Here is a 13,858-nt window from a genome sequence, read left to right as displayed (position 1 = left end):
TCTCTGCTGGTATAACATACTTCTCCTTCTAGATTTTGTTCAAATTCTTCAAGAAATCTGAGTTAAGTAAGATTCTCTACATACCTGTACTGGTCCCTGGAGGTATTACACCTCCTTTTAGTTTCCAGGGGACTAGTCACAATGCTAATAAGAGGGGCCCTTTACTGAGTGCAGACCGTGGTGCCACGTCCCCGCGAAGACCCTTTATATACTTTGCTTCCTTTCATTTTCATGGCAACTCTGTCAAGAGGTATCCTTTTCCCCATTTTACAGATGAAGAAACTGAAACTCAGAGACTTAAATAACTAGCCCAAGGTCACAAAGTGAATGAATAATGGGCTGAGACAAAATCCCCAGGTCTTCCTGACGCCAACTATAACAACCACAGTATTTCTCCTTAAGAACTTCCCATCCCTTTGAGTGGGCTTTCGTTCTGGGCTTTCAAGGCCACAAGGACACATCTATTTTTTTCCCTGAACTCTTAAAAAAAAAAAAAAAAAAAAAAAAAACCTACTTCCTAGAAGCCAAGGCAGGGCTTCCCAAAGGGTATTTGATGGCATCTTAGTTTCAGGGAAGCTCCTGGAAAAGCAGATGGGGCAAGAGCCAGATGCAACACGCTGGGTCTCAGGTTAGAGACCTAAAATGTTGGCATGTTGAAGACTCTGAGGAGGACTGCAGAGGGCAAACCAGCCAGTTTCATTTTATGTAAGCCAGCATCTTCATGGAACCCCCTTTTACTTAACACCCAACAAAACCCCCTAAAAGGCTGTGAGGACCCTCCATCTGGGGACGACGGGCCTGGCACTGCTCTGACAGGGCACAGGATTTTCCTTCCTGATCTCGCTCTGCCCAGATGCTCTTCCAGCGCCCTATCACTTCCACTCCATCCGTCTCCACTGCTGGTCAGCATCAGGTGCACAGCCGAGTGCCCCTCACTGTTCCCTTTATGCCAAGATAGTTGCTCTCAGGAGACCTGTCGGGCAGTTACCGGCTGCTAACCTTCGGCTCTCAGCCCGGTGCTGGGGCAGCTGAAGTGCCTCTACATGTCCAGGGCTGCCTTGGTGCCAATTCTGTGATTTTCAGTGAGAAGAGGTTATCCTTTCCTTTCGCTGGACGGGGTGAGCTGTAACAGCTCCTACAATATCACTTCTTGGACTTTTATTTATGATTCTTTTTAAAGTTTGAAGAGTCACAGAGTCCTGGCAGGTTCATTCCAACAGGCAGCAGTCTTCCCATCCCACTCCTCGGAGACAACCACAATCCTGTCTGTAGGCTGACTCTTTTGATGTTTTCCTCGTTATTTCTGATATACTTTATTTCTTTCTCCTTCCCGATATTCCCCTCTCAGGTTTTACCTATTGACTTCCTACTAAGGAATATGAGCTTTTAGCTCTCTTCTGTCTCCTACTCCAGCCCTCCCACCTTCCCAAGAGAACTGCATCGTAAGTTGGTTTGGATCAGTATAAAGTGTCTACATTATTATATGAAACCAAGGCTGTTTACATCTGAGCCTGTTACAACTATGATGTCTACTCTTAGTAAAGTATACTTCCCTGGTGCAGTTTTCTATTTTCCTTGGTTTTAACAACAATCTTGGTTTTCTACTATGTTTATTACTAATTAAATCCTAAACTACCAATGGTCTAGAGATTTCCCCAAGACACTCATATACATCAAGTATTTATCAATTTTACCTCTTTTATTAAATTTTATTTGAGAGAGAGAGAGAGAGAGTGAGCAAGCAGGGAGGAGGGACAGAGGGAGACAGAGAGAATCTTCAGCAGACTCCACGCTCAGCCCGACGCAGGGCTCAATCTCATGACCCTTGGTATCATTACCTGAGCTAAAATCAAGAGTCGGACACTCAACTGACTGAGCTACCCAGGTGCCCCTAAATTTTATCTTTTCAAAGACCTTCCTCCAGAGGTCCTTCCAAACTGGCTGCCTTCCATTCTTGCTGCACAGCTGTCCTCACCGTCACCCTGGTGATTCCCCTTGCTTCTTTCCCATGCTGGACCCCATTTCCTGTATCCCACTTGTATGCCTCACTCATTCTGCTGGAATAGTGAACAGAGTTCACTGTATTTTTTGGCGTGCTTTTCTCAAAGAGTGCCCGCTGACCTGCTACCCTCACGGGTTTCGAGGCAAACTAAAACACCAGCTTTACTCTGTACAGTGGTGTATAAACTTCCAAGGCCTACTTCCCAGTTACTTTTTCCTATCATTGGCAGGAACCCCCTCCACTTTATCCTCTTTTAAAGGCAGCACCCAAGTGGTGAAGAGGCCTGGCTCAAACAATCCAAGGTTCAAATCTTGGGTCTGACAATTATTCCCAGCTTACTGACCCTAGACAAGTTATAAAATCTGTCTAAGCCTCCGTGTTGTAATTTGTACAAACGGGGACAACAGCAGCCCACAACACGGGGCCTGGCACACGGCAGTGCTCGATAAAAACTGCCTGCACAGCCACAAGAAGCTGTCCAGCCCAGGATGCTTCCTGTAGTGGGAACAGTGAGGGGTGGTGTATGGGACAGCTTAGATGCACACCTCGGTAATTCAGGAATTGATCTAAATCTTTCCATTTATTTCTTTACCACCTGTCTATGTAACACATTCTATATTTATGCTTCCCACTACATAAGGTGACTTTTTACATATCCTAAAACACTCTCTGCTTCCAGTGTCAAGAGAGATTCCTGATTTCTAGGACTGTATAGTTTATGGCACATGCTCTGTTCACCCTACCCACACTTTACAGACCGACAGAACTGTATCCATATTTCCTCTCCACCCAGGTCTCTTCAGATCAAAAAGTCTTAACTTTTCCATTTAAGCCTAAGGGTACTTATTGGTCATATTCTATCAATGGCAGCAGGCATGGAAAGGAGAGCAGCTGAACCTCTGAGGTTCCCTTTAGCCACAATCCCAGTCCCGTGACAGTGGTGACATCTGCACTGGCCACACGACTCGGGGCCTCCCCTTGGAGATGCCCGGGAGTGGGAACCAGGGCATCAGAGTTGGCAACTATTCAATAGTGAAGCGGGTTTGGCATGCGGAGCCCAGCCCAACCTCTGGCTTCCGCCTCTAGCCTGGGAGATTATTCCTTTTGCTTTCAGGCTGCTGACGAAAGCTCTGAACTTTCCGGAGAAAAAACCAGCTGAAGGTCCCCCTTCAGGGCAGGATTGGGACAGGTATAGGTGTGGGGTCGGGGTAAAGGCACTAGCTCACCTCCACAGCTACTACTAAGCCCAAGGCTGTATCACCTGGTAAACACCAGTAGCCAAATGATAAAGAACCATATTTTCACCGTGAATACCCCAAGGGCAGGACGTGACGATGGAACAGCGGGGCAGGGTGTGACTAAAGAAGAGTGAGTGAGCAAAATTGCCATGATGGTGAGGGGATTCCTTCAGCAACCATTAACTCCTCTGGGCACCAGGGACCCCCGCCCCCTTGCCCAGCCCCCCAACTTGAGTGGGAGATGAGGATGCCTGCTTTCCTGAGTGAGCCCACTCTCACCAGAACGCCTGGCTTTCTGTTTTCTGAGACACTGAGTCATTTCCTCTCTCCAGCTCTCACCTTCGAGCCTTCCTTTTCCCTTCCCTGGAGAAGTGACTCACTGCTGAAGTGTTGGGTGACACTGAGGATCAAAGATGGGCGATAAAAATACTCCTGATTGTGCAACTTGAAGAAGGGGGATGCAGTGTAGACTGAGGATTCAACACGCAGGCCATGAACTCTGAGGCCACGGCTCCATGTCTCTGGAATGGTGGAGCAGAGCAAGGAGTTCAAACACCAATCGGCCTGGGCCGGATTTGCTGTGGGGCCCCTTGTTCTGTCCTCTCAAATGTTTGTCTCTGAGAAAGGCACACAAAGGCAGGCACTTAGCACAACATGCGTGGATCACAGAGGCCTGGGCCCTTCCTCCCATCAGCCCTGCGGAGCCTGGCTGGGGCCCTATGAGCAGGGCTGTTTCTTTCTGGGTTTTCTCTCCAGTGAAAACAACCGTACTTCCCCAGCGTGGGAGTGGTGAGGGAAGCCAATGTGACAGACTCAGGCTCTGGGCTGGCCGCTGCACTGATGTGATGGATCCTTTGAGCAGGGTCACCCACAACTGCCCTGCACGTGAGCCCTGCGCCCCGATGGCCCAGCTGTTTTCCCGGACCGAAACTCACCTTCCTTCACCCAATTCACTAGATGCAAACTAGATATTTTCTTCTCCTGGTGAATCATCACATACCTCATAGGGTGAGCAAAACAAAACACAAGTTTCTCTAAAGGATGACTCCCTGGCCAGGTTATAAGCTATTCAAGATGGGAACAGAGGCAGCAAAGTCACTCCGTCCAAAAGGCAAACAGATGGGAGCAGAGACACTCATAAAAGTGGGGAGAAATATATGTGCACGCGTGTGTGTGTTGGGGGGTTGTGCAGTGGAGACTGTCACAACCAGAGAATTCATGCTAAAAACCTTAATTCTTCAGGAAATTAAGGCAAAAAAGCAAAAATGGAAAAAAAAAAAAAAAAGCCTTAAAAGCCGCTGGCATGATCCCAGAAGACTGAGAAACTTGGCTCAGAAATGATGGTTAGTTTGCTTTTTAAAGATGCCTCAACTACAAAGTGGTTTTCTCACAGTCAGGAACCTTCCCCTGCCAACACATATGTACACACACGCATGAGCCCTGCCCTTCTGTGGGAGGGTATGCGACCCAGAGAGCTTCGTAAAGGTCCTCCAACCTCAGTCAAGTGAGACCCTGGCAGAGAGAGGGGGAGGTCCTGGAACACTGCTGCAGGTTCCCAGCATCAGAGAAGTTTATGAAAATGCAAAGCTCCCCACCCAGTGCACCTGACCACACACATCCTCTGAGTCCCTGCGAGAGGCTAGGGAGCAAAGTCCAAACTCCACAGAACAGTCTAGGCAACCTCAGACAGAGAAGAAGCCCGGGGCCTCTTTTCCCCCTCAGGTCCCTACCACTGCCGGCAGGCACAGTCCTTACTTAAGCCAGGCTCTCAGTGGCCAAAAGGAGTTGCTTCCCAAGCTTCCCAAACTCACCCGGGGAGGGCAGTGGGAAGGGAGGCGCCAGTGAGCCGAAGGAGGCTTTTCTCAACTGATCATCTTGGGAAAAGCCAGATACAAATTTCACGGCTGGAATGCAAGGGTTGTGAAACCCTGAAAGAAGCCCCAAAAGGGGCCAAGGACTCTCCTTCCAGGAAGGCGGTGGGAGGAGGGCTGGCAAGCGCAAGTGGGAGAGGAGCAGGTTACCCAGAGGGGCCTGCCTTTCTGAGAAGCAGGAAGTAAGGTCAAAAGAAAGAAAGGAAGAAAGAAATCCCCTAGCCCTGAGGTGGTAGAGGGGACAGAGAGATAGGGTTGGTTTTGCTTCTGAACATAAAGAAAACTAGGCTTTGTGTCAAAAAGTAATTCTGGTATAAACGAGCCAAATATGATACAGCTCGTTATCTCTGGGATTTGGAAGCACCGAACTGACCACATGTCCTCCCTAGAGTTAAATAAGCATAGTAAGCTTCTAACATGGGACTTAGTCTTGTCCTCAGTGTCATGTGAGAGGTTCCTAGTCCTGCTCCAACTAGTTAGATGAGGTCCCCCAATGAGGGTCACTAGTACCTCAGCCTTGTGTGTCCCTCATGCGGTCCCTGAGAATGGGGTAAGGAAGGTCACAAGTAGGGAAGACTGCCCTAAGCTCCACCCTTTTCTAACCTTGGACAAGTTACTTACTAGCCTCTTTGTACCTCAGTTTCCTCCCCTATAAAAGGGGGATAATAAGATTATCTACTTCACAAAGTGACTCAGAATAAATTAAGCTCATGTGGCATAAAGCACTTGGAACATTACTTGGCACACAGTAGTCACTATGGAGACGTCAGCTGCTTTTGGGGTGTGAAAAGAGCAAGGGCTCGACGCCCCCCTCAAGTGGGCCAGAGTTCACACTAATGCCCAGGCTACATCGGCTCTTCTGAACCGTAGCCTTCTCAGACCATACCCAGACCCATGTGGAACCAGCGCGCCCCAGCCTAGAAAGCCTGACTAAAGGAAAATCAGACATGCACACACAATAAGGCCCACGCTGGTTGTTGCCCCACAGGGAGAGGAGCAAACACTAGTGCCAGCACATTTTGGGCTGGCTTTCTCAGTCGCATCCATGTGGTTTATCTGAAACGGGGTCAGGTCCCAGAGTGGGCAGCATAGATATTACAATCGTGCTTGCTGATCTAAACTGAGTCCATCATCATCGATCGTGAGATAACAGCGAGCTAGAGCCTCGAGACACTTGAAGAGTGTGTTGGAAAAGGTTCTTGGCAAAGCAGGAAGAACCATTTCTCAACCAATTGCTAACAAATTGGTAACTAGTACCGAGAACCTCAGAAGAGACGTTCTGATTCCCTCCAGGCTGCAGATTCCAGCACTTTGGAGACCTGACTGGGCACTTGAGCTGCAGGGAAGGGAAATGACCCCAAAGGGCCAGCACTCCTGATCTACTTCCACCCATCTACAGATAGCCCTTGGACCAGATCCAATGCCCCTCTGCCCAGTCAGGGGTGGGCTGAGTCTGGGCTGTACGTATGCATCCGGGAACCCCGAATCCTTGGGTCCCCACAACGTGTGGAAGTGCAGCAGCTGGACGTATGCCCAGGACAGGGAGCGAGATTTCAAGCCTGTTGTACAAATATAAGAGGGGCAAGTGGGGTGTGTCTCTGCAGGAGCCCCTGCCCTTCTTCCCAGAAACTTGGACCTTCCAGAGTTGACAAGGCCATCTGAACTGAGACAGTCTACAAGTTATAGGCAATATGCTTAAGCCTTTAAGCCTTCAAGTACCTCCCGGCCTCCCCGCCAGTGCCAACGGGGCCTAGAAGGAGAAGCCAAGCTCAGGGCATGGGAAGGAGCATGGCCCTGGGACAGGGTCCAGACTCGTAGGTGGAGAGCTTCCAGATGCCCCACGCCTCAGCCTGGCCATCTGCTGCTGCCAGGGGAAGATCATGGTGCCTCACGCCAGCTACTTCAAAGCAGATGGCTGGAGAAACCCACTGGCTGGAGTTGAAAGCTGCTCGGAGGTGGCAGTGGAGGCTTCTCCAGGCTCTTGCCAAAAAGTTCAACCCGCCTGGCTTCTGGACGGCAGATTCACCAGGTGAGCCATCTTGGGCAGCCAGAGTAACCAGCCCTCCCTCCTCCACAATCTGCTCCCAGGTTGAAGCTTTGACTTTAACCAGCCAGGCCTCCCCTGTTCCATCCACGTCAGCTCCTTCTCCTGCTTGAAAGTTCTAGGGCACCTTCAGGGTCCGTCTCATGTTCTTCCTCCTCCAAGAAGCCCTCCCTGACTATTCCAGATCATGCTGACTTGTCTTTTCTGTAGACTAGTAGATCACTACCACTTCTGGGGATCATGGATGAGCAGATGGAGCTAGAATTCAAAGAGGTAGCTATTTCTAACTAACTGCATCTACACCCAGACTCACACCAACTTCAGTTCACGCACCCCCAAAGGAAGAGCCTATATCCTAGGTGGCCCTCTGGGCCCTGAGCTTGCCACACAGCAAGCATGTAATAAAGACTTCTCAGAAGAAGGATAGATCACCCTGGTCTTGCAGGAGTTCTGTGCTTCCCTTTTAGCCCAGGGTGCAGCAACTTCCTCCCTGGCAGGCAAGGTTTCTGCTCTGGGCTGCCAGCTCCCAGGCAGCCCTTGCCAGCATCTATTCCCTACAGCTTCCCTGATTCAAAGGGCAGAAGGGGGTGCCCAGCTCCAGCCCTGCCTACCACTTATCACCTATCAGAGGAAGAGAGGTCAGCAGGAAGAGGATCTGACCTGTAGGGGTGGCCACAGTCTCTCCCAAGGGCTATTGGGGCCCCACGACAGGCAGCAGAGGCCTGCAAAGGACTTCCCTTCCCTTCCCTGGGCCTCATGGAAGGGAGGCAGGAAAAAGGGCCTCAGCAGCAGGCATCCACTATGGGGCTGGCCAGACAGGGAGGCCCCTGGGGCTGCAGCTATCAGCCGGAGACCAGGCTCCAGGAAGGAAGGAAGGGCAACTCTGGCCGAGGCCGAGATAAGGAGGGGAGTCGTGCTCAGCACAATGGGCTCCCACAAGGCTGGGATTTTGCCCCAACTTGGCCTCCCGTCTGCTCACACAGCCCATGTAAATATTTACTGATGTTTATATTTCTGGTCTGCTAGGATCCCTCTGAGGCCCTTTTATGACCCACAGATCTGTGTGCCCCAGAGACCCTGGGCCCATCCAACAAGGGCTATGGGCATTGTTCTCTCTCATGCAAGCCCCAGGGACAGACCCTTCAGAACAAAACTTCCCCCCACTTGTACCAGCCCTGGAACACTGCTTTCAGGAAGCTGTACTAGCCCCCTCTGTGGGCAAGGAACTTACGGGGCCCGGTCGTGGGTGAAGCCGTTCTGCCGCTGAGGGTTGATTGGCGGAAGGACAGGTTTGCTGTTGATCTCAAGTCCTCTCCTCAAGGTCTCCCGGATCTGCTCCGTGTCTGCAACAACACCACTAAGCTGCCTCATGGGCTCCTAACATCCCACTCAGAACCTGGCTCTGCAGACATGCTGGGGAAAGGCCCTGTGAAGCCCATGAGCCCACCCTAGAGCTGAGTGAGAGCAGTACGAGCACACAGGGCAGATGAGGCACCACGCTCTCAAGAAACTTCTGGTCTGAAGAGTGCCATTCTTGTAGAAGACAACAGGGGGTGACCTTCAGACTTCAGAAGGGCACCTTCCAAGACAGGGCTTTTCACTGTCCTTCCCCTTCCTGGGCCACAAGCCCTAGGTTTACCCTTATCATAGCCCCAGACAGTGACTAACAAGGTCTTTGCCAGTGCCCAAGATCACTTAGGGATGCTTCCCACTGTAATGGGTGCCACTAAGGGCTGCAAGTGTCTTGCCATGAATGAACTCTTATATAGTTTCTGGGTTCTGGTTGGTCATATGGTATCTGGCCCTGCCACCCTTCTCCTTGGGCCAGGTCAGTGGGATGATGAAGTCACCTCCCTACCTTGGCCCAGGAACCTTGTCTCTCCATGGGTCTGCCAAGGGCCAGGGGGTGAGAGAGGAATCTCTTGGTGGGACTATTTCTTTGCAAGGTGCTTTGCTGATCTTTGGGATGAAGCTCACTATTCTGGTCCCCTACAGAGATTTTGGTCTAAGACTTACCTCTGCAAACTGCAAACACATCCAAAAAAGCAAATTAATGCTGAGTGCTCCAAGGATGGGCTTAAAGTGGACTACAGAGGTAATAATACTAACTTTTCTAACTGTCTGCCTTGTTACAGTGATGCAGGTACTTGTATAATTTTTAAAAATTAGCCAATCATGAAATTGGCTAATTGAAATTGTGGACAAGACTATGAATCCCTCCTTATACTACCTCTTTCGTCAAAAGCAACTGAATGATTTTAATAACTGCTGACTTTCTCTCGGAACTTCTGATGGGTTTAGCACACCAACAGAACAAGCAAGAAGGCAAAGGGGAGTCAGATATTTGCACCAGGGGTTTAAGTTTGTCCTTTATGGAAAGAGAAGTGCTTTTGTGCTATCACATGTGTAGGTATTTTATTCAGGACTGTGGGTATCTTACTCTTCAAACAATAAGAAAAGGTGGAGGAATTCGAGAAAGAAAGTAGAAAAAGCTGTGAACACACGTATATGTAAAGGCCTGCTTTCCTTTTGCAGTTTGGTAGGGATGCCCTTTGCTAAGAACCACAGCTGTTTCTACTGCCAAGACCACCTTGGTGAGCTTCTAACAGGAGAGCCATATCCTCCTTCCCCAAGGCCCTGCTCAGAAGGCAGTGGGTACAGGGTGCCCGGCACACAGCCACTTACACTATATCTGCAGGACAGTGAGGCAGGGAAGTTAGTGGGCTGGCCTCACACTCAGGCCTCTCTCATCTAAGGCCTGGGAGGGCCTGAGGCCATAGTGATTCTTGGGTCTGGCATGGCTTTCAAGCCAGAGCTGGGCCCTGTGTCAATTCCGTGGGTGGCCAATGCTTGTTCTTTTGCACTTGGGTGGACTATGGCCTTTTCCTGTAACTGTTCTGTGGCTTCCACTCACCTCCATGACCTCAGATTGCAAGGGGCAAATCTAAAACACAATGGTCACTGCTCGTGGTGCATCTGAAATACACACAGGAAACACAGGAGAAATGGCCCAATAAAGCTCTCCTCATGCCACCCTTTGGAAGGCTTCACTTGTTGTTTAGATCCTGCCAGGAAGGGAACTATTGAATGGGCTGCTGTTGTTAGAGACTCGTCCTAGAGAGCCCGAAAACTGGGCCTGGGGCAAGGGGAAGGGGAAGGCTTGGTGGTAGCAGGTACCTTTGCCAGAGAGCCGCCGTGGCTGCGTGCCGATACAGATGCTCCGGCTGTCCTCGTCATCCTCAGGGGGCCGGCTCAGGTCATCCCAGGCACATTTGGCACTGACGCCACTCAGGTTGGAGCCATCCGTCTCGATGCCTTTGTCAACTCTCTCCTGCTTGGAAAGAACCAAAGAGCCAGAGTTCCTTCAGCGAACCGGTGGCCCAGGGTCACCACCACCCTTCTGGTATTTAACGATTCTTGTAGGGGCTGAGCACAGGATAGGTGCTGGAAGAGCACGATCTCTGATCTTGTTCTGCCCTGGTTACTAACACATGACAGTCTCTGCCAGCCACTGGACTCCTCCAGGGGAACCAGGGATCAGGGGAAGCCAGGAAGCATGAAAATCCCAAGGGAAGCTTCTCCTCTAGCTCAACCTTCCAGTAAAATGACCTGCACACCTGTTTCGGAGCTCTAATTCTGCCCACCTCATGCCAGCCCATGGAGCTGATGCGGCAGAGAAAGGAACTATTTCCCTGAGGAAAGGTACAGTCCTTCCTCTCCTCCCTGGTTAGCCAGGAAAAACCCCTTGTTACTGCTACAGAGAACAGGGCGGAAGCCTGCCAGGTGGGAGAGGCCAGGACTCAGCCCAACTTCTCCAACCTCACACCTGCAGTTTCCTCTTCTAACAGCAGAGGGTGTGGTCACCCACAGAAGCGTCACCAGAGAGCAGAAGGGCAGGACTTCCTCTAGCTGCATCACTAACTTGTTTGGCAAAGGATTCTGGATGGAGTTTTTTTTCCGTGTCTTAGACTGAAATGGGGGCCTGGAGGGCAGTGACCAACTACAGACCCCACCAGAGGCCCTTCCTTTGTGCAGGCCTTGGCACTGTGGAGTCCAAACACTCTCCAAATAGCCTCAAGGAAGAGCTGTACCCAAACATCCCTGGGATTTCTGGTAAAACATAGTTCTGTGATGCTGGGCATTGGATTAAAGGTCATCTGGAAGGCTCTAGCAACATTGCTTATAAACAGCCACGTGGGCCAAATAAAGCTCCTAAGTGAAAGCACCTCAATAAGAGTCTGCACCCCGCTGTCTGCCTGACCCTCTCCCTGCGGCTCCACAGGCATCACACCAGCCTGCTGCTCAGCCAGGGAGCTATGTGTGGAAACACAAGGAAAGGTCCTTATTTCTTGAGACCAGTAGCAGATGGCCCCGCCCTGATGCCTCCTTTCCAGCGCTACCATCAGCTTAGGTGAAGCTCAGGATTCTTTTTTTTTTATTTAAGATTTTATTTTTAAAGAATCTCTAACACCCAGCGTGGGGCTTGAACTTGAAACCCTGAAATCAAGAGTTGCATGCTCTACTGACAGAGCCAGCCAGGCACCCCGAGGCAGGGGATTCTGAGCAGAGACAGGGAGAGGCCGACGGCAGGAGCAGCTCCATGTTCCAGGTAGGAGCATGTGGGCCCTGCTTTGCTCAGGGTAGAGTCTGAGTTTTTCCCTTTCCATTGGCTGCCCTGAGGACACTCACCTAAGCAAAGAGCTGAGGAGGTCTCCTGACTCAACTAGTTCAGCCCACTTACTTTACAAGTAAAAAAAGAAAGAATTAGGACCCGGAGAAGGGACTTCTTTAGGCACACAGCTGGCTGGTAGCTAAGGAGCCTGGAGCAAAGGAACAGGAGCCAGCTTTAAAATGAACGGCCTATGAGCAGGCCCCAGACAGCTACAAACGAGTACAGCAGAGTTCCCCTTGGTGCACAGGGCAATCAGGTGAGAAAGCTGGACTTTCTTACCAAGGTCTCCCCCTTTTTTTTTTAAATTTTCATTTTTTATTTTTAAGTAAACTCTACACCCAATGTGAGGCCTGAACTTATGACCCTGAGATCAAGAGTTGTGTGCTCTACCACTGAGCCAGCCCCCCAACATCTCCTGCTTGCTTTCAAAGACCAGTAGGTGCTCTGGGTCCTGTTGGCTGGTCTCAGCAGCGCCCCAAGACTAGGATGGAGAACTGTTCTTGGCATGCAGAGAAGGACGGGCTGCTTATCCTACTAGTTCAAAGGACCAAGTTCTTTCTTAGTACTTGGCACTTATGACAGGGGCTAAACAGTGGCCCATGTTGGATCCCAGTGTGGCTGCCGAACAATGACATAGGGAAACATAGGGGAACAAACCTTCATGGTTCCTGGTTTTTGCATAAGCAGAAGCTACAGGGAAACCAAGTATAAAGCAGCAATAACAAAGGATCCTCCCAGCAATTTAAAAACTTCAGTGTTACAGGCACTAGGAAAATAGAGGAGCATCATCTGTGAATGAGGAGGGCTTCTGCCCAAGAACTCATAGGTCTACAGTAAAGAACCCACAGGGACTGCTGGCTGTATGTCTGCCTGCCACCTCTTGTTCCTCCTGAAGGACATGGAGCTCCTAGTGCCTGCCCACGGCCTACCAGATTTTTACAGACACATAAAAGGTTCAGAGACGGCAATGATCTGCAATTGGTGGGGGGAAGTAGAAGAAAGCGTACACAAGCCAGGGACATTCTTAGTTGTCTGCTGTCCTGTTTCATGAGCAGCCCATTAGGAAGGAAGTTATGCTCTAGGTGTTTTTCAAAATTAACTTGCATGCAAAGAGTGTTTCTTCTAAGAAACCAAAGATGTTACTGCACAGCTGGGTCACAGTGAGTGGGCAACTGCAGGCCTGCATGTATACAGACTTCCTTTAGACATCAAAGAATGCCAGCCTCCCCAGGGGAGGAGCTTGGAGTCTGACTGCCCAAGGGGAAGATGTATCTAAAAGGGGGGAATACGATCATTAGACCCATCAGAATTCCCACTGCAGCTGGGTCATGGGGTCAGTATCACCTGCTCCGTCGGTTATGGGGTGCTGGCGGTGGAGGGGTGGTTCCCTGAAGGGCAGTCTATATTCTTTTAAGAAAGGGGAAGTGGGAGGAAGAATACTGGGCAAGCAATATTGATTTTCTGTAGCTGCTGCTGATCTTTTTTTTTTTTTTTTTTTATGTCAGGTGTACTGATGTATGATTTACATACAATAAAATTCATCCTTTTTTTATCCTTAAAAAATGTTTTTTATGTTAGAGACAGAAAGAGAGAGAGAAAGAGAGTGGGGGAGAGGGGCAGAAGGAGAGAGAGGGAGAGAATCTTAAACAGACTGCATATTCAGCAAGGAGCCCGACTCAGGGTTTGATCCCACAACTCTGGGATCATGACCTAAGCTGAAATCAAGAGTTGGATGCTCAAATGACTGAGCTACCTAGGTGCCCATTTTCATCCTTTTTTTTTTTTTTAATGCTTATTTATTTTTTGAGAGACAGAGACAGAGCATGAGCGGGGGAGAGGACAGTGAGAGAGGGAGTCACAGATTCCAAAACAGGCTCCAGGCTCCAAACTGTCAACACAGAGCCTGACGCGGGGCCCAAACTCACGAACCGAATCGCGAGATCGTGACCTGAGCTGAAGTCAGAGGCTTACCCGACTGAGCCACCTGGATGCACCCTGCCACCACCACCCCCACCGTTTTCTTCCTTTTTA

General features: G+C 50.1%; 1 protein-coding gene across 4 annotated transcripts in view; it reads right to left on the bottom strand.

Moving 5' to 3' along the window:
- The window catches only part of SUFU (SUFU negative regulator of hedgehog signaling), a 122,859-nt gene that overhangs the window by 28,976 nt on the left and 80,025 nt on the right, over positions 1-13,858 (bottom strand). For 3 of the 4 annotated variants that reach the window (XM_027062956.2, XM_027062957.2, XM_027062954.2), the window contains exons 7-8: positions 10,333-10,489; positions 8,387-8,498 (exon numbers count right to left, since the gene is read on the bottom strand). In XM_027062956.2, coding sequence (XP_026918757.1) covers positions 8,387-8,498; positions 10,333-10,489 — 269 coding nt within the window. The remainder of the gene's footprint in view (positions 1-8,386; positions 8,499-10,332; positions 10,490-13,858) is intronic. The other variant, XM_027062955.2, reaches the window with a different exon arrangement.

Source organism: Acinonyx jubatus, chromosome D2, assembly GCF_027475565.1.
Source record: "Acinonyx jubatus isolate Ajub_Pintada_27869175 chromosome D2, VMU_Ajub_asm_v1.0, whole genome shotgun sequence".
Classification (NCBI taxonomy): domain Eukaryota; kingdom Metazoa; phylum Chordata; class Mammalia; order Carnivora; family Felidae; genus Acinonyx; species Acinonyx jubatus.
This window is presented reverse-complemented; position numbering and strand designations above follow the sequence as displayed.